Below are 16,814 nucleotides of genomic sequence, written 5' to 3' on the forward strand. Positions count from 1 at the left end.
AATGTTTTGATGGAACACGGTTGATTATTTTGGAACTATCAAAGGGAAACATTTGTGCATGTCATAATCAAACAATTGAGAATTTGGTAAAAATTTAACATATGAGTTTGAGATTTTGGCAAATATATATGAGTGAGAATTTTTAAAATGAATGAAAGAGAATGTTAGATTTGCCAATAACAATGTTTGAAGTGTTAAACATGCAGTTGCACCTTTTTTTTAATCGTTAAAATTCATTAAACAATAAATTATGCTTTTCCAAATAATTAAAAAAATAATAATTTCTATTAACTCTTTTACGTGCATAAAAATGTTGGCAAGCCCTTCAGATTAAAACATAAGCATTACAAACGTAAGAGTCGAAACATATCTATTCCTAAACCAACACTCTTACATCCGATCTTCAAATTCACTCAAATGGCAAAATTCACCCATGTTTTTCATTTTTATCAAATCCTCAACGATTCAATCAGATCAGCAGCTCAAAAATATCACCTACATACTAGATTTTATAAATAACAATATTTCATCTGATATGCATGTAATTATGCTAACAGTTTATACATCTAAATCTCTTGAGCTTAAAGCAATCTCAGAAATGATAAAAAGATATATTTTATTCAATCTTTAAAGTTGCAGAAAATCGGGAAGGTTCGAGTGCAGAGAGCAGAAACTGAACAAGGAAACAACTCCATACAAATTAAAATAAATAAACATTTAAGCCAAAATTTAACCATTAACAATGAAAATCCATCAAACCAAATAATTTCTTACATAAAAACAACTACAATTTGCAGCTGAAGTTGGACTTCCCCAACTGTTAAAAGACAACTATGGAACACTTTTAATAGCTTGCTTGGTTACCAACCTAACTAAAACTCCATAAACTCTTTAACATAAACAACTAAACATCAAAGCTCTCCCCTCTCAACACAAGATAACTAATCCCACAAATTACATCTAAATGGTTTATTAGGCTGCATTAAAGTAAATATTACAAAAGTATAGTGGTTAATTTGCAATTTTGATTTAGGAACTGCAAGGAAAAAATGGTGCAGAGGTTCCACTGCCGGTTAGCTGTCGATAAGTCGAGACGAAATGGTCAAATTCACCTGGAAGTAGGATCAGGATTGCCACCGAGATGATGAAGTTTTCCGTTCGTGTTGGTGGATATGGCAGTAGAGCTCAGAGGAATATGGTCAATAACATCACCAACACCTTGTTTCAAACTGCCTGATGAATCTCCTCGGATGCTGCTGAGCTCTTCCTGTTTCAATGAGATTAAATTTTTGTTTATAAGGATGTATTTTGAATATATTATGGATCTATTAGGAGAGCATCTTATTGCTGGGACATTATCTTAATTATATGTTTAGTTCAAACAAGTGAACTAAACTATTAGGAGAGCATCTTATTGCTGGGACATTATCTTGATTATATGTTTAGTTCAAACAAGTGAACTAAACCATATTTTAAAAATAAAAGTAAAAAACAAAAGTTAAAGGAAAAGTGATCCCATTTTTTTTAACTAATACGCTCGCATGATTGTGCTAGCTAATAAGAAAATGATAATTGAATATCTCAATATATATATATAATACCTCCAAAAATAATTTTAATCTTTTTTCACAATAAATTGACAACTATTTATATAACCATATGTGATTGCCCCAAATGAACATTAAGAAGCTGTATAAAGGATGGTAAGATGACAAAGGGGAAAAAAAGGGAAATTTACATACAAACCACACAATTCTTATGCATTTACATATCTAACACCCAAAGTTATGCATGAAAAGACGCATTTTGCTATTAAAAATACATCGTTGGAGGCATTTTTTATGTGATGTTAAATATTTGAGTGGTATGCATGTAATTTACATGAATGTTTAGGTGCTAGATATGTAGATGTTTAATAATGGCGTGGTATGTATGTAAATGCCTAAAAAGAAAAATCCCCATTAAATGAAAGAAAGTTCATATGTTGGAGTAACTAGACTATCTTTAAGGGGTTATTAAAAGTAATATAATCATGTAGATAACCAACTCCAGATTATGAAAATAATAAAGTAAAAGTGAAGATTAACTAACCACTATGTGCTGATTTTCTGCTTCCAAATCCCTGCAAACTTTGTGAAGCTGCTCTAGCTCCATTCTTAATGAAGTGTTCTCACCTTTCAGCTCAGCCACCTTCCTAGCAAGCTCATCACATTCTTGCTGGTAAAAGAAAGAAAACAGAAAGACTAGACCCGTCAGTGAAGATCAAAGAGTTTGTTTCCCATACAATCATATGACTAACAGAAAACAACTTGCAAAACCGAAATATTATGAAATACTAAAAATTGGCTGAGGTTGCAAATATGCATTTTTTCCTTGGATCTATGGTGGAAGAGAAGGCATGATTTATTAACAGACTTTACAGACTGCAAGGTGTTCATAAAAAAGTAAATAAATAAAAGAACTCCATGGCATTCCCATCACTTGAAGGATCATATCTATGGAGAATTGAATTATATTTGAGAGGGAGCAAGTGAGCGCTCAAATCATCTAAATTCAAGCCATTTGCATAAATACTTTTTAGCTGATAGAACCTATTGCATGACTGTGTCCTCAAAATGTAAAAACTTTGCATAGCTTCAATGAAGAGAAATTAATCCCTCAATATTATACATCCATCCTTTTTGCTGGATATTTGTATCCAATTAAAGGCTTGGTTTCTAGACCACGGATATCAATATTTATTGATTTGCTAATTCCAGCAAGCAGCCCATAAATTCAGACACTGCTATTAAAAAGGGCATGGCCAGTGCGTGAGGTCCTAGACAACTTGAAAACAGAATTTTTAAAAAGGAGTTCATTTACAGCAAGGATGTCAATTCGAATTAATAGGTCAGGTTTGAATCTGAGAACCCAAGTATGACCTGGATCTGACATGTTTATTAAACGGGTCGAAAAATCTAACCCGAACCTGACCTGACCTGACTTTAGCCCGACTGACTCAAACTCAACCGGTGTAAACATAAAGAATAATGGTCATTTGGGTCAAATGTAGGTCCATTTTGGTTGATGGGTCAATTTTGAGTTGGCAGGTCAAACGAACCTGTCCAAAGAAAGTAATTGGATCAGGATTCTAGACCCTAACCCAATCAAAAATTTAATCAGGTACCCAAACTTGGACTTCTACAATTCATTCCAGGTCTGGTTATGATAGCATGTTAATTTTTTACACCACTAACTTACAAATTACAATGTTCTAAAATGCACCCAAAAAAAATAATAATAATAATCTCATAGTCATCTGTCATGTCAAGGCATAATAAGAACTTCTATCTATATATTATTTCCCTTAGATCATGATCTTCATTGGAATACTCCATCATATGCAGCTCTTAATTTCTACTTTTATCATGTAGAACTACATTATCTTATGCCTTCCATTACAACACAAAAGAACAAAAGATAATTCCTAAAAACAGACTAATGGTCTTAAGTAGAGGCGGCAATACACAGAAATTCTCAAACAGCAACCCTCTCCAGGCATTGAAAAGAAAATAAGCAAAAAAAAAACTACTTAGCTGAATTCCATGTACTATATTAGACACAAATGAAGAACTGAAACCCCAAATTTATGTTGGGACATTTACGTACATACCACTTACTATGTATTTACATATCTAACACCTAAACTTTACTTTTTACATTGCTGCCATCCAAATCTTTCAAATAAAAAATACCACTACTTCTAAATTTTAAAAAGTCAAATACACCTTTTCATGCATAGTTAAGGTGGCATATATGTAAAAATTGAAGTTTTACGAGTTAGACAGGTAAAATACATAGGAATTGAGTGGTATGCATGTAAATCTTCCATTTATCTTTCTCATCTTCTCTCAGTTTTTCCTCCCCAACGGTGGAGTATAAACTAGCATAGTGGGTCTGCTAATGTAGTATGAAACATCGCAGCTTATACAAAGTAGAAATTACTTTGTCTGTCAGTGAAGTCGTAGAATCAATCAGTAGCAATAGATATGACAATATTTATCGAAGAAGATAACTGGAAAAATGGGTAAATTTCACCAAGCTCCATAACGATGTTCAAAATTATGATAAAATTTCCCTTGAAAAGCTCAACAGTTTGTTTTGTAATGAAAATGAAATGAAAAAAGAAGGGAAATTTACACGCACACCCCCCATGCTTATGTATTTACATATCTAACATCCAAAGTTTGATATTTACACTTCAACACCTCTGCATGAAAAGATGAATTTCACTGTTCAAAAAATAATGATGATGGTATTTTTGATTTGATGTAAAAGATTTTGAGTCGATAGCATGTAAATATGAATGCTTGGATGTTAGGATATGTAAATACATAAGAATTGTGTTGTATGTATGCAAATGCCTGAAAAAAGAAAAGAAAAGAAAGGGTATTTCTAATCAGATCAACTTTATAAACTAACCAGACCCAACCAACAGGAGCCCCTTTGGTTGGCTTGAAAGCAGGAGATGATAAAAGAATATTGTAGGAAGGAAATTTTTTCTAAGCTTGGATTATCTTAAGCATGGAAGTTGATTACCAACTTGCTCCCATAATGGAAGGATCTCCATGATAGCTCCATCATCTCATCCAAAACACAGAGGTAAATGTGTAAAAGAAAACTTTTTTCTATATTTTCCAATTTTTTATTATAACTTCAATTTCAATTTTAGAAGTATTTTTCTATGATTCAAGAAATTTTATTATGGTATATATGAAAATTGATAGGTTGGCCCTGATTAAAAAAATGTAAAATTAAACATCAGGTGGTTATTATGGAATCGCCCTGATTAAAAAAATGTAAAATTAAACATCAGGTCATTATGGAATTCAGTAATCACACTTTGATTAGATAAATTCCTCACTTTTTTTAAAATATGAATTATGTGTTTAATATTTATAAAATGTTTACATGAGCAAAGCATGTTCTAATTTTAAAGCGCTTTTTCAGATTTGTAATTTTAACCGATCCCACTTTTATTTATTTATGTACTGTTTTAATCAAACAGCATTGACCACATTAATTTGGTTGTTGAACCAAACCACATCATTTTTTTATATAATCATGCAGAAAGGGAGGGATACATTGATGGATGATAAGACTATTCTAAAAACTGATAAAAACAATAGTTAAATTCCTAAATTACATATTAAATTATAGATAACCATTTTATTTCATGTGATAGCACATTTTACTAGCAAATGATTCTAGGGAAGTAAACCTTTCATTTTCTTATAAATGAAACTTAAGAATGGTTTTGAGTTTTCCTGAAAACAGTTTGTGGAATGTTTGTCAGATTTAGGGTCTGTTTGGAGCAGTTGTAAATTAATAATGAGTTGTTGCGTAGCAGCTGCCACAGGAAGTTGCTGCGCAGAAGCTGTTATGGATAAGCTGATTGTCTGTTTATTTTTTGTAGTTTGAAAACAACTGTGTTGCAGCTGTTTTCGGACAAATGATAATTTTGCCCCTTTTAACAAATTAAGCACCATTTTTTATTCATTTTATAAATTCTCACTGAAATATCCAAATTCATGTTAAAATTTCAACCCTAATTCAACACAAATACAACACCCGAAATATTGCTATTAACAAATCCAACAATAACTTTCACTCATTTCTCAAATTCTAACTCAAATATCCAAATTCATGTTTTAAAATGCGAACTCATATTCAACACATACACAACACTTGAAATATTGCTATTAACAAATTGAGCCCAACTTTCTTCCGATTTTGAAATTCCCCACTAACATATCAAAAATAATTAAAAAATTCAAAGATCACAGCAAAGCACTGATCATTCACAACAAAGATATCGAGAACCACTGCTTAGGGTGCTAGGTCTGTAATTATCCCAATAAAACCAAAACAAATAGATCAAATCCACAAACCGAACATACCACATACAGGGCACTCAAAGAATTGCTAACAACAAAATAATCAAAAATCCAAAGCTCACCGCAAAGCACCAATTGAGCAACATTGCCAACTGAAATCGCAATTCACGGTGCAACAAAAGCATAACTAAAACCATTATGCATGCAACATGAATCATCAAAACCACCAAACCAAACATATCAAACCGAAAACCATCAAACCGAGCAAACAAAGATATCAAAAAGAAGAAACCAACAAGCATAACGCACAACCACACAGAGAAGAGAGATATTGCAGAGGGTGAAGAACAAAGAAGAGAGGTAAAAAAAGAAATACCGCACACAACTACCAAACAGAGCCAAAGAAGAAAAGGGAGAGGGGAAGAGAGAATACAAACATCACCGCAATAATCATCAACCAAAGAAAGTAATCCACCACACAGAGCACAGAGTGCACAAAACCACCAAAAATCAAGTGAAAGAAAAGAGAGAGGGAGAAGAATGTAAGGGTCACCGGAACAACCACTTGCAACCAACAATAGCCAACTGTTTCAGAGCCACGAATCCAAGGGAGAGAGGTACCTAGGGCAAAAGAATCGCGATAGATGGAGCTGGGTCGAGAGGGATAGAAGAAACGAGAGAAGAGGGACAAGGGGGGTGGCGTGGAGTGGGTAAATAGCAAGCCAGAAACACGGGTTGCGGAGTCGAACTCGCGATCGCGTTTTATCAAAAAATTTTAAGGAAATCGCCGCGACGTATTTACCAAACACACGAAACAACATTTTCAAGACGAACTGCGCGAATATTGCCGCGCCAAACAGACCTTTAATTATTATCCCTGTAAACCTAAATAACAAGATATTTTTTTTATGGATTGAACCTTAATTTTCTTGAGTATTTGAGTGTCTAAATAATGTCAAATTAAGCAATTTTGGGCTTGTTGAATTTTTCTTTTGTTCACACGCTCACTTAAATGATAATTATGCTAGATTTTGAGATCATTTAATTATTTAATTTGTGTCATAAAGTTTTCAATTATGCTCAAATGCTTAATTTAGGCTCGTTTGGGTCAAATTAGATCACTTCTAATAACATTTAGCTTGTCATGTCAAGGCATTCATTTCGGCCATAACTTTTCTTAAATTCAAACTCTGGCGGTTATGTGATTGATTTTAGAAGTTATCCAATTTCAAAATGGATCGAGATTTGTGTTTGATCAAGTGAATTATTTTTTGGACCTACTAGCTTTCTTATGCAAATTTCTAAGGACATCACTCATAATAGAAAAGCTTCAACACGAGAATACATGATTTTAAATTTCATGACAAAACATCAACTACTACAATAGTAGTGTTTCAAATTTTAAATTAAATATAACTAAGAAAACTCAATAATTTAATGAGGAGATTGTAACATCTCTTAAATATAGAAATATGAAAATTTTAGGGGATACTTACATACATAACGCCCGAAATATTATTATTTAAAAATTAAACACCCTGGTTATTTTTTTTAACTAACAAACCCATATATTTAGAGAAATTGACCTGACATGTCAGCTCAACTTAAATCTGATTAGAAAAAGTAGTGTTTGGATTGACCCAATTAATCTTAGGGTTAAGTTTTAATAAAAAATCCCAACACTTTTAATTTTTTTAATGGAGTTTGGGTTTGACCCGTCAACCCGAAATTAGCTCAACAACTCAAAATCAACACAAATTTAAACTCAAATTGACTCAAACTTGACCTAAATAGCTATTTTCATGCAGCTAAATCTATTAGTTTTACATTTATTACACCATACTTTATACTTTAATAATTAATTAATTACATTAAGCACTACTTAGTTCCTTGGCTAATCATGTTTACTTTTATTATGTAGCTTGCATTAGATAGTGGGGATATATTATCCACCGAGTAGTTCTAGGGAGACCGAGATTATTATTTTCAAAACTTAAAATTGAAGCTTATTGTTTCAATCTTTCGGTCTGACTTCTCGTTTTTCGCCGTCATCATTGATTCTTTATATCATAATGGTATCGGAGCTGATGGCAACGAAGAGGCGCAAGGCAACCCAACCTGCGGCGATGATCAAAGCTTGTTGAATTTCGGAACACACGCACCGCCTACGTACGAACACCGAATACCCTAGATGTGGGTTTTCGATCGTTTGTTCGAGAGGAGGTGACGAGAGATCCATTATTTCAAAAATAGCACCACCTTCTATCCGGTAACCACACCGCATATCATCCATGCCATCGTTGCAGGAAGTCAAGATCTGCAGTGCTCACATCGATCCGATAAACTGGCTAAAGGATAGCTTTCTGGATCCGGTGGTGAGCATTATCCTCATCTCTAGTCTACTGGTATCATCTCTCTGCCCCACTTGATTTCTTATATCTATAGTCCAAGTAGGTTTGAAACTAAATCTAATGTTCCTTGTTTTGATAGTGATCCCCACATAAAAGATTATCTCGATTAGGAACAAAAATTAGAAAACCTTATATCTATAGTCCAAGTAGGTTTGAAACTAAATTTAATGTTCCTTGTTTTGATAGTGATCCCCACATCAAAGATTATCTCGATTAGGAACAAAAATTAGAAAATTACTTTGATTACAAGGATGTTTTCAAGAGAAACAAATTGACTTAGCTATTTGCAAGTTAAATGTGTGTGCGGCCACTAGGTGGAATTACTTAACCGAAGTTCATTGTCACGAGGATCATGGCGAAATCTAAACTTGATAGGAGATGAAACGGCTGTATACCTATTAGGAGAACAATTTCTGCTCTTAAGTAATCATTGTATCCAAAAATTATTGAACCTCTCCAATTGCACTATAGCCAAGGAATTTCACTTCGTTGCTCTGATAACAGTGTATAGGAATACAAAATTGGAAGTCAAGTGTGAAAATGTGATGCTATTGAGTATGCAGTCACTGAGCTTGTGAACAAAGAAGTTGAATCTGTGTTTGATACTGAAATAGGAAACATCTCGGTTGCAGATGCTCTTTTTGTTAATCCAATTCTAGAACCTCCTAATGAGGATGTAGGGTCCACTCATAAATCAGAGGTAACCCAGAAAACAGAAGTTCTGGTAACAAAGGTTGGAAATGAGAAGAGGGGGCTGAATTCAGCAACCAAGTTAGCTAATGTAATTTCAAATCCTGTGAAAGCTCTGGAAAAGATTTTTGAATCATTCAAAGTTGAAAGAAAAATTTTGAAAATGAAAAGCTAAAGGCAGAGTTACAACTTCAGAAATCCAAAGTTTGTGAATACAGGGAACACAATAAAAGTTTTTCTGCTTTCCCATAACAGGTTCTAAAGTTTAAGATAATGTTGCTTCCTTGAAAGATGAAAAAGAGCAAAGTGAACATTGGCTGAATGAAAGCAATGGAAAATTTAAAAATTATTCTATAAATGATCTTGTTGTCCAAACCTATAAAATCTGTGGAGCTCCTATAGAAAGGCAGGCCGACTGGATTACTAGGCAGATCATTGAAACATAAATTGCAAATGCTGAGAAAGTAAAAATTGGTGATGCTTTGAATTATAAAATGTCAGTTGATGTTTATGCAACCATGAAATCTTGGGAAGATGCATTATTATCTATAGAAGATAAAGTTGTTGCACTTAATGCTGAATGCATGGAGCAGCTCGCCAAAACTTGGGTTGATTAAGAAATCCAGTCAGTCAAGCTTCTTTCAGAAATCAGAAGGCTCCAGATACTTATGACGGAGGAGGCTAAACTCAAAGGTCTTGCTAGTTACGTGAATGATCATATCAAACGTAGCTTGCAAGTTTTACAGGCAGCAAATGATGAGTTTGTTTGCATGCTGCATTTTGGTATATCTCTGCATCTTAATATAATAAAGTTGGAAGCTCGTAATCAAGCTCAAGGGTTCAAGATTGCTTCATCATAGAGAGAAACCAGGAGGATTCTATCTGCATGCAGTGATGCTGCCCAGGAACCCCCAATCAAAAGTTTTGATTTATTGTATATTGATTCCGAACTGGAAGATGCTGTTCTAGCCTTGACATCAGATTGCCAGCTTCTCTTCACGGTGAGGTAGAGAAAGAGGATGTTAGTGAGTTTGCCGAATATTTGTCTATCACTCACAGAAAAGTAATTATTCAGTCTCACAATTTAGGGAAATCTGTAAATAAATGCCAATTTCCATAAAAAAATTGGAAGCATAAATTGAACCATGTTGAGATGACTGCTATAACTACTATAGATGAGAGGAAACTAATTCATGAACGAGCCTTGATGTTGGAAGGAAACATGGTTGGATTTGTAAATGTCTGCAGTGAAACAGAAGACAGTGAGTCATAATTTAAAGTTGGAAACAATAGAGAAACAATGCCGAACTATGAAGGCAAAAACATTGATTCATAATTTAAAGTTGCATTTTAACATTTCTAGTTCACATCACATGTGATAGAGTGTGGGACCAAAAGCTTCTAATCTGAGACAACGTATTTGTACTAGGGCTTTGATCATCCAAACGCAAATTTATCTAATTCTATTACATTGGTCATGCGCGGTGAAGTCACTTCACCGAGAAGGCAAAAGTTACACATTCTGAAGGTGTAGCAAGCTTACTGGTGGCTAACGATGATGAAAAACTGTAAGAGATGGTTTGCATTGGAAATGAATCTAGCAATAGCATAACAATTTCAGTCATAATGGTACCAAAATCTTTGGGAGATAATATTAGGAAATCTTTGGCTAATGGTGGCAACATGGACGTTCTATTTTATTCTCCAATTACGCCAATTCTGGACATTTCAACTGCCTATATGTGGTTAATGGATGTTGCAACTATTATTTGTGCTTCTCTTTGGTCCAACCTTGTTTCCTATGACCAGGTTGATGAGCGGTATAATCATCTCACATGGATCAGTATAGCTTTGTCAACATTTGAAGTGAATTTCTGAACTTGAGTAGGGTTCTTTTGTAGCGGAAAGATCTAATGCAGTTAATCATATTACTTATACTTTTATTATGCCATACTTACTATTATACAGTAATAATTACTTAATCACATTAAGCACTACTTAATTCCTTAGTTAACCATGTTTACTTTTATTATGTGGCTTGTATTAGATAGTGGGTATATATATTATCTACCGAGTAGTTTTAGTGAGACGGAGATTATTATTTTCAAAACTTAAAACTGAAACATACCGTTTCAATCTTTTCGGTCTCGACTTCTCTTAAAACTGAAACATACCGTTTCAATCTTTTCGGTTTCGACTCCTCCTTCACCTTCACCTTCACCTTCACCTTCATCGTCAAACTTTACATCATATTATGCATATGTTAAATGGGTTACGTTGGTCGGGTTTGGGTTAGTAAGCATATAGGCTAATTAAGCTTTAGATTAGACTTTCTAACTTATTTAATAGTTGGGTCGAGTTTAGGTCAAACAATTTTGAGTCAAAATTGAACCCAATTTGACACCTCTGCATATCTTTACACATGTCATGATCCAATCATTAGGAATTTGATAAAAATAAAAAAATATGAGTGTTTTATTGTAAATTTCAATATTTGAGTGATAATCTAAAAAAAAAAATGCAAGCAGGTGGTTTTGTAAATAGCAATGTTTTGGGGGCATTGTATGTAAATGCCCTAACTTCAAAATATTGAATTTTTTTTAAGTGACATGTTTCATCAAATTTCCAAAACTAAGCATATCATGTGGAAGCACTCCCCTAAGTTTTGTTACCATTTGAGGAAGTTGCTCATAGAGAACAAAATCACAAAGCCTAAACTAAAAATTATATTTGAAGAAGGAGATTTATTGTGACACACTCATCAAACTTCAAAAGACTTTTTATGTCATTGTCTAGCACAACTTATGAGTGTGTGCGCATCCTTTTACTTGCTTACTTGTTTATATAATGCTACATAAAAAATTCCAATCTATGGGCAGTCGAATCTGTCCCGATTTTGTAAAACCGCCCAGTTTGGCTAATTAACACCAATTAGTGATTAAAATATAATATTATAATCTTTAATTTTTTAAGAAAATCAAATATGATGACAAAAACTTATGATACAAATAGCCAACATGCACATTAAATGAGATAACTTTTAAGTTTGAGGCTCTTTCTTTTCTATTTAAGCTTTAGAATGCTAATTTTCCCCCTACTATGTGGGAGTGTGGAACTAAATAAACTTTATAAATAATTGTAGAATTGAGAATTGAGCTTATGTAGGTTGGGTTGGGTTGTTGGAACCAACACGCAAAAGCCAAACAATCTCTAAAACTTTATATATAATAGTAAAACAAATCTAAAACTCAAAATAAGTTATTATTATTTGAATATTTTTTTAAAATAGTGATATTATAGTATATATACATATATAATACTATAAAAATAACTGTAAATTTTAAATTTTACATAATTAAACTAACTGAAAATAACTGCTTTATTTATTAACAACTTTTATTTTGTAATTATTAAAAGGTTTAAACTAATCTTAATCCAATGTTAAATATTCTAATTTTCACATTAAAAGAAATCCTTCAAATTTTTGTTGTGTTTTAAATAAAATTATATTTAATGGATTGTTTAATATTATATTTCTATTTATTAAATAAATTTAATTATATATATTATATAATTTAATAAGAATAAATTATATTTGATGGCACAATGGCAAATAAAACTTATTGATATGTTATAATTTAAAATAAATATAGTTTCTATAAAAGTTTGCAAAATAATAATTCACCATCTAGTTCTCATACAGCATGAATTAGTATTAAATCTTAAGATTAATGATAAATTTTATTTAGTTTAGAATTCATGAACAAATCATAGGGACATGCTCTGGCTTTCATATGAACTTTTAGATTGTATTATTCATCACCCCATGCTTAACAAATTGTCTTTTAGTTTGTGAAGAAATTGCATATTAAAATTTTAAAGATCTATAAGGTAATTTGTTACCAACAATTCTTTATCTACTTGTAATAAATTTGTGTTAAGTAATTAAATGCTATATCTATTTCATATTTTCATGATGCTCTCTTACATGAAGATGCCCTCTTCGTCAAATTTAGTAACTTGTAATGATATTTTCTATGCTCTCGTCATTTTATATGATATTGTAAATAAACTCTATAAAAAAAAGATGTAGCAAAAAAGTAATTTTTAGGGATAATATTAATAGGCTACACATTAAGGAACTATAAAGTCATTCTTCCAATAAAGAAAATACAGAGAAATGTAGGGGGAAAAAAAAGATTAAAAAATACTATAAATGAAAAAAAAAAATAAAGAAGTAGTTAGTTCTTAGGAGGATTCATATTTCTCACCAGGCTACGGGATTCAATGGTTTAAAAATCAAATACTTTTGCAAATGATTTATATTTCATAAAATATTTCTTTTCAGTTATATATAAATGCATAATTATTATATCATTTTCATCATATTTAAATATTTTTTAGTATTTACAACATCATGTGCTTCATCACTGGTTCAACCTTCAAATCTTTAACCCTTTATTCTTCTGATTCGATGTCCAGTCCAGTTCTCACAAGCTTATTTATGTGTGATAAGTTTGATATAAGTCATCCTCTATCAATGCCTTACCTTTTCCCAACTATTTGACGTCATCTCGAAGAATCTACATTTTCCACTTGTCGCAAATGATTGCTAAATTTTTTTGGCTAAACATATTCTGCCAAAATTTCTTTGCCCCACCTCAATCCCAATTAAATTTGGTCCGTACTTTACAATTCATAATCATCAACCATACTTAGAAAAAATAAAATGAAAGAAACTATTTTTGCAAATAGATCAGTACACACAAAAATCATAGCATCAGAAAACTCAAGTTACTCTTACCTCTAATTAAAGAATATTTTTTCTAATCTATTGTACTTGTTTTCAAGTGAAGCTCTAACAGAATGTTGCATGATAAGGTTAGCATTGAAGCATACATCACGTTTCAGCATTTAGTGGGTACTGTAAGTTTTTATGTGTTGTATATAAACCACTCACCTATCCACCTCATCACGCTCCACATCTTGGCTGGAGCAAAAATTGAAATCAAACAATTTAAGTAATTCATTGGGCTTCCAGAAGATTAGTCTCAACTAGTGTCTGAACTAAAATTTAAGAAGAGGGGTGACAATAAAAAGCAAAAAATTGAAGGTTTAAGTTTAAATTTTTTCTCCTAAAATTTATTAAAATTATTATAAATATGATTGTTAAACTTAAATATACACAATATTAAACTATTATTAAGTATATAAATTTATGGAAGGGAAAATTTCTAGTGTATTATATAATATTAAATAGTTCGGTAAAAATCTAAGGATTGTGAGTAGCGCCCCAATTCAAAACTATATTATACATAATGTCATTATTCTCATTTAATTTTTAGTAAGTTTCCTTGTACATAGAGCATATTCTTGAATTAAACACTAGAGACTGTACAGAAGGTGCAATAAACCTTGCTAGTGAGATTCAACCAGCCTCCACAAAGAAAAAAAAATAAAAATAAAAATAATATAGAAATCCAAACCTTCTCTATCATTGTGAAGCAATTGCTGACGGACTAATTTCCAATAACATGCAAGTACCCTCAAATATCTTCACAAATGTTTTCTTAACTAATAAACATGAAAAATGATCTCATAAACATTAACATTTCTTTAGCAAACCTATCAAAATAAATGCATAAGAGAATTTAGGCAAAATCCCATTAGATGTTTAGAATCCCAACATACCTGCTTACGCAATCTCGACCTTCTAGCAGACTCCCTATTGGATTGCTTCCTTCTCTCCCTCTTCAATTCACGATCATCCTGCTATGAGCAATACATAACTAACATGTAAAAAAAAGAATAATAAACAGCTCATGATAGAGCATAAATGTATGAATAGGACCATCGATGCCCAGAAGCACCAGAGCCCATTGATTGTCAACCATCAAAACATTAGCTCCAGCTGCTGCTGTTGCAATAACAGCATTAGGCCTAACCTTCAAAGGGGCGGCACCAGCATGAGGTGGATTCCATATATCCATCCCAATATTCAAGTTAGTTGTAGGGCCAGGCAAGGTTGTTCTCCCAGGAGCAGAAACTGGAAGTTTTGGAGCTCGCTTCCTCGGGGTAGCAATAGCAGGATTTGAAGCTTCTCCTGAATGAATATTGAACATAAATATTTATGAATGATGTGTATCTAAATGCAAAATGCATGCAAAATTAGCAGAAAACTCACCCTCATGAAAAGCATCTCCAATAGATCTCTTTTTAGAATTTTCCTGAATACAACATATGTAAAGAAAGGAGATACATAAAGTTGCTCCATAATAATGTAAGCTAATGCCATACATAGTCCATCTAAGCTAGCAAGACTAATGAAAAGTTATGTCAACCCTGAGTTTTCTCATAAGAGCTCCAATTAATCATAAGGAAATGGCGGATAGAAATGCAGGAATTTATTCAGAATTAAAAAAAGATCAAGTCTTTTTGGTCTAGTTAGTGCAAATACTTAAGCCAAATGAAAATAATGCAACGATGCAGATCAACGCTTGTTCATTTTAACGCAAAACAAAAAACTAAAAGGAAGATTTATGTACATACCACTCAATTTTTATGTATTAACATATCTAACACCTAAGCTTTCCCGAGGTATACTTCCCTTGGTAGAAGTTAAAAAGGTGATTTTTCTCATGTGAGATAAAAATTTGGGTGCTTTAAATATATAAAGCAAAGTTTAGGTGTTAGGTATGTAAATTCATAGGGATTGAGTGGTATGTATGTAACTGCCGCCAAAAAACAAAAAACAAAAAACAAAAAATACCTGCTGCCCAGCGCTCTCATTCCCAGAATCAGAAGAGCCCTCCGATGCACTGCCTCCGCTGCTCCTATTCCAAACAAAACCAGCCCAAAAATAAGCAACAAAATCTAAACCCCAAGCCAAAATCAAAGAAACAAAGTCCTATAAAAAACAAGGTACCCGAATTATTCATACCTCTGCGAATTTTCCTCCTCCCCTGACCCAGATGCCGTCTTTCCTCCTTCCCCGAACTTCAACAAAGCTCCCTTGGACTTAATGTTCCCCATCTCTACATTTGGGTAGCCCATGCCCTGCACAAATAAGCAGACATATATCACACCAAGCTACTCTCAAAAGCTACCAATGCACCATCTATCAACCATAACTACCGGAGTCATGGAAGGATGAGCATAGACAGCACCAGGAGCGTACATCGGCGAGTAGGCAATAGGCGTAGCGTAAGGAGACATAAGATGCTGCAAATGAAACGGGGAAAATTTCAGCTATCACTTAGTCCGAAGAACAGTATCGATTAACAAAAGACGATCGAGATCCGGCAACCTGGCCTCCCCAAACGGGCGGGAAAAAGGCCGTAGGAGCGGCTGCGCCTCCGCTATAAAACGCTTGCACCGAAGCAGCCCAGTCGGCGTTGTACGCCGGCGGAGGAGTTGCGGTGGTGGAAAAGGGCGTCGAATTGGGGGATTTCGCCGGCGTCGACGTCTCCTCCGGCGATCCCATCGTCGATGGCTTCGGTTTTTACTTCAGGTACGTGGTGCTGTGGTGCGGGGAAATCGAAATCGTGTCGCTAGGGTTTCGGTATGCCACGATAGAAGCCTTGTGTCGATATGCCACGATCGAAGGCCTGATTACTGTGATTGCAGTATTGCACCTCCCAATATATAAATATTATTATTACTACATTGCTAAGTGTGGGCCCGTTAGTTTTTAGTTAATCTGTTTCAGCTTATTAATAACAAGTTGAACCCTAAACCCTAATTAAATCTGCTTTCAAAAAGCTATTATAATTTTTTTTTAGAAAATTTAGACCGTAAATATACAGTCGTATGTCATAGACAAAAAGTCTCACATCAG

General features: G+C 33.3%; 1 protein-coding gene across 2 annotated transcripts; it reads right to left on the minus strand.

Annotated features, from left to right (window-relative positions):
- Positions 1 to 728: 728 nt before the first annotated feature.
- Positions 729 to 16,581, minus strand: LOC110025433 (G-box-binding factor 1-like). Of its 2 annotated transcripts, none has more exons than XM_020725904.1 (9): positions 16,284 to 16,581; positions 16,112 to 16,198; positions 15,918 to 16,033; positions 15,747 to 15,810; positions 15,162 to 15,204; positions 14,923 to 15,080; positions 14,669 to 14,746; positions 2,092 to 2,217; positions 729 to 1,267 (listed from the first exon to the last, which is right to left on the minus strand). In XM_020725904.1, the coding sequence occupies exons 1-9, from the start codon at positions 16,458 to 16,460 to the stop codon at positions 1,109 to 1,111; spliced, it is 1,008 nt and encodes a 335-aa protein (XP_020581563.1). In that variant the 5' UTR covers positions 16,461 to 16,581; the 3' UTR covers positions 729 to 1,108. The 2 variants fall into 2 exon arrangements, with proteins under 2 accessions (XP_020581563.1, XP_020581562.1); XM_020725903.1 differs by having other exon boundaries at positions 14,669 to 14,749.
- Positions 16,582 to 16,814: the final 233 nt, after the last annotated feature.

The sequence above is a fragment of the Phalaenopsis equestris genome, unplaced genomic scaffold, assembly GCF_001263595.1.
Source record: "Phalaenopsis equestris unplaced genomic scaffold, ASM126359v1 Scaffold000297, whole genome shotgun sequence".
In the NCBI taxonomy this organism is placed as follows: domain Eukaryota; kingdom Viridiplantae; phylum Streptophyta; class Magnoliopsida; order Asparagales; family Orchidaceae; genus Phalaenopsis; species Phalaenopsis equestris.

What these genes read in the sequence shown, in the direction of transcription:
- LOC110025433 (XM_020725903.1), bottom strand. Translation starts at nt 16,460, where the DNA reads ATGGGATCGCCGGAGGAGACGTCGACGCCGGCGAAATCCCCCAATTCG. An exon ending in GAGGAGGAAAATTCGCAGAG is followed by an intron (nt 15,811 to 15,917) that starts GTATGAATAATT and finishes TGTTTGGAATAG; the next exon opens with GAGCAGCGGAGGCAGTGCAT. An exon ending in CAGAAAATCAGCACATAGTG is followed by an intron (nt 1,268 to 2,091) that starts GTTAGTTAATCT and finishes TCATTGAAACAG; the next exon opens with GAAGAGCTCAGCAGCATCCG.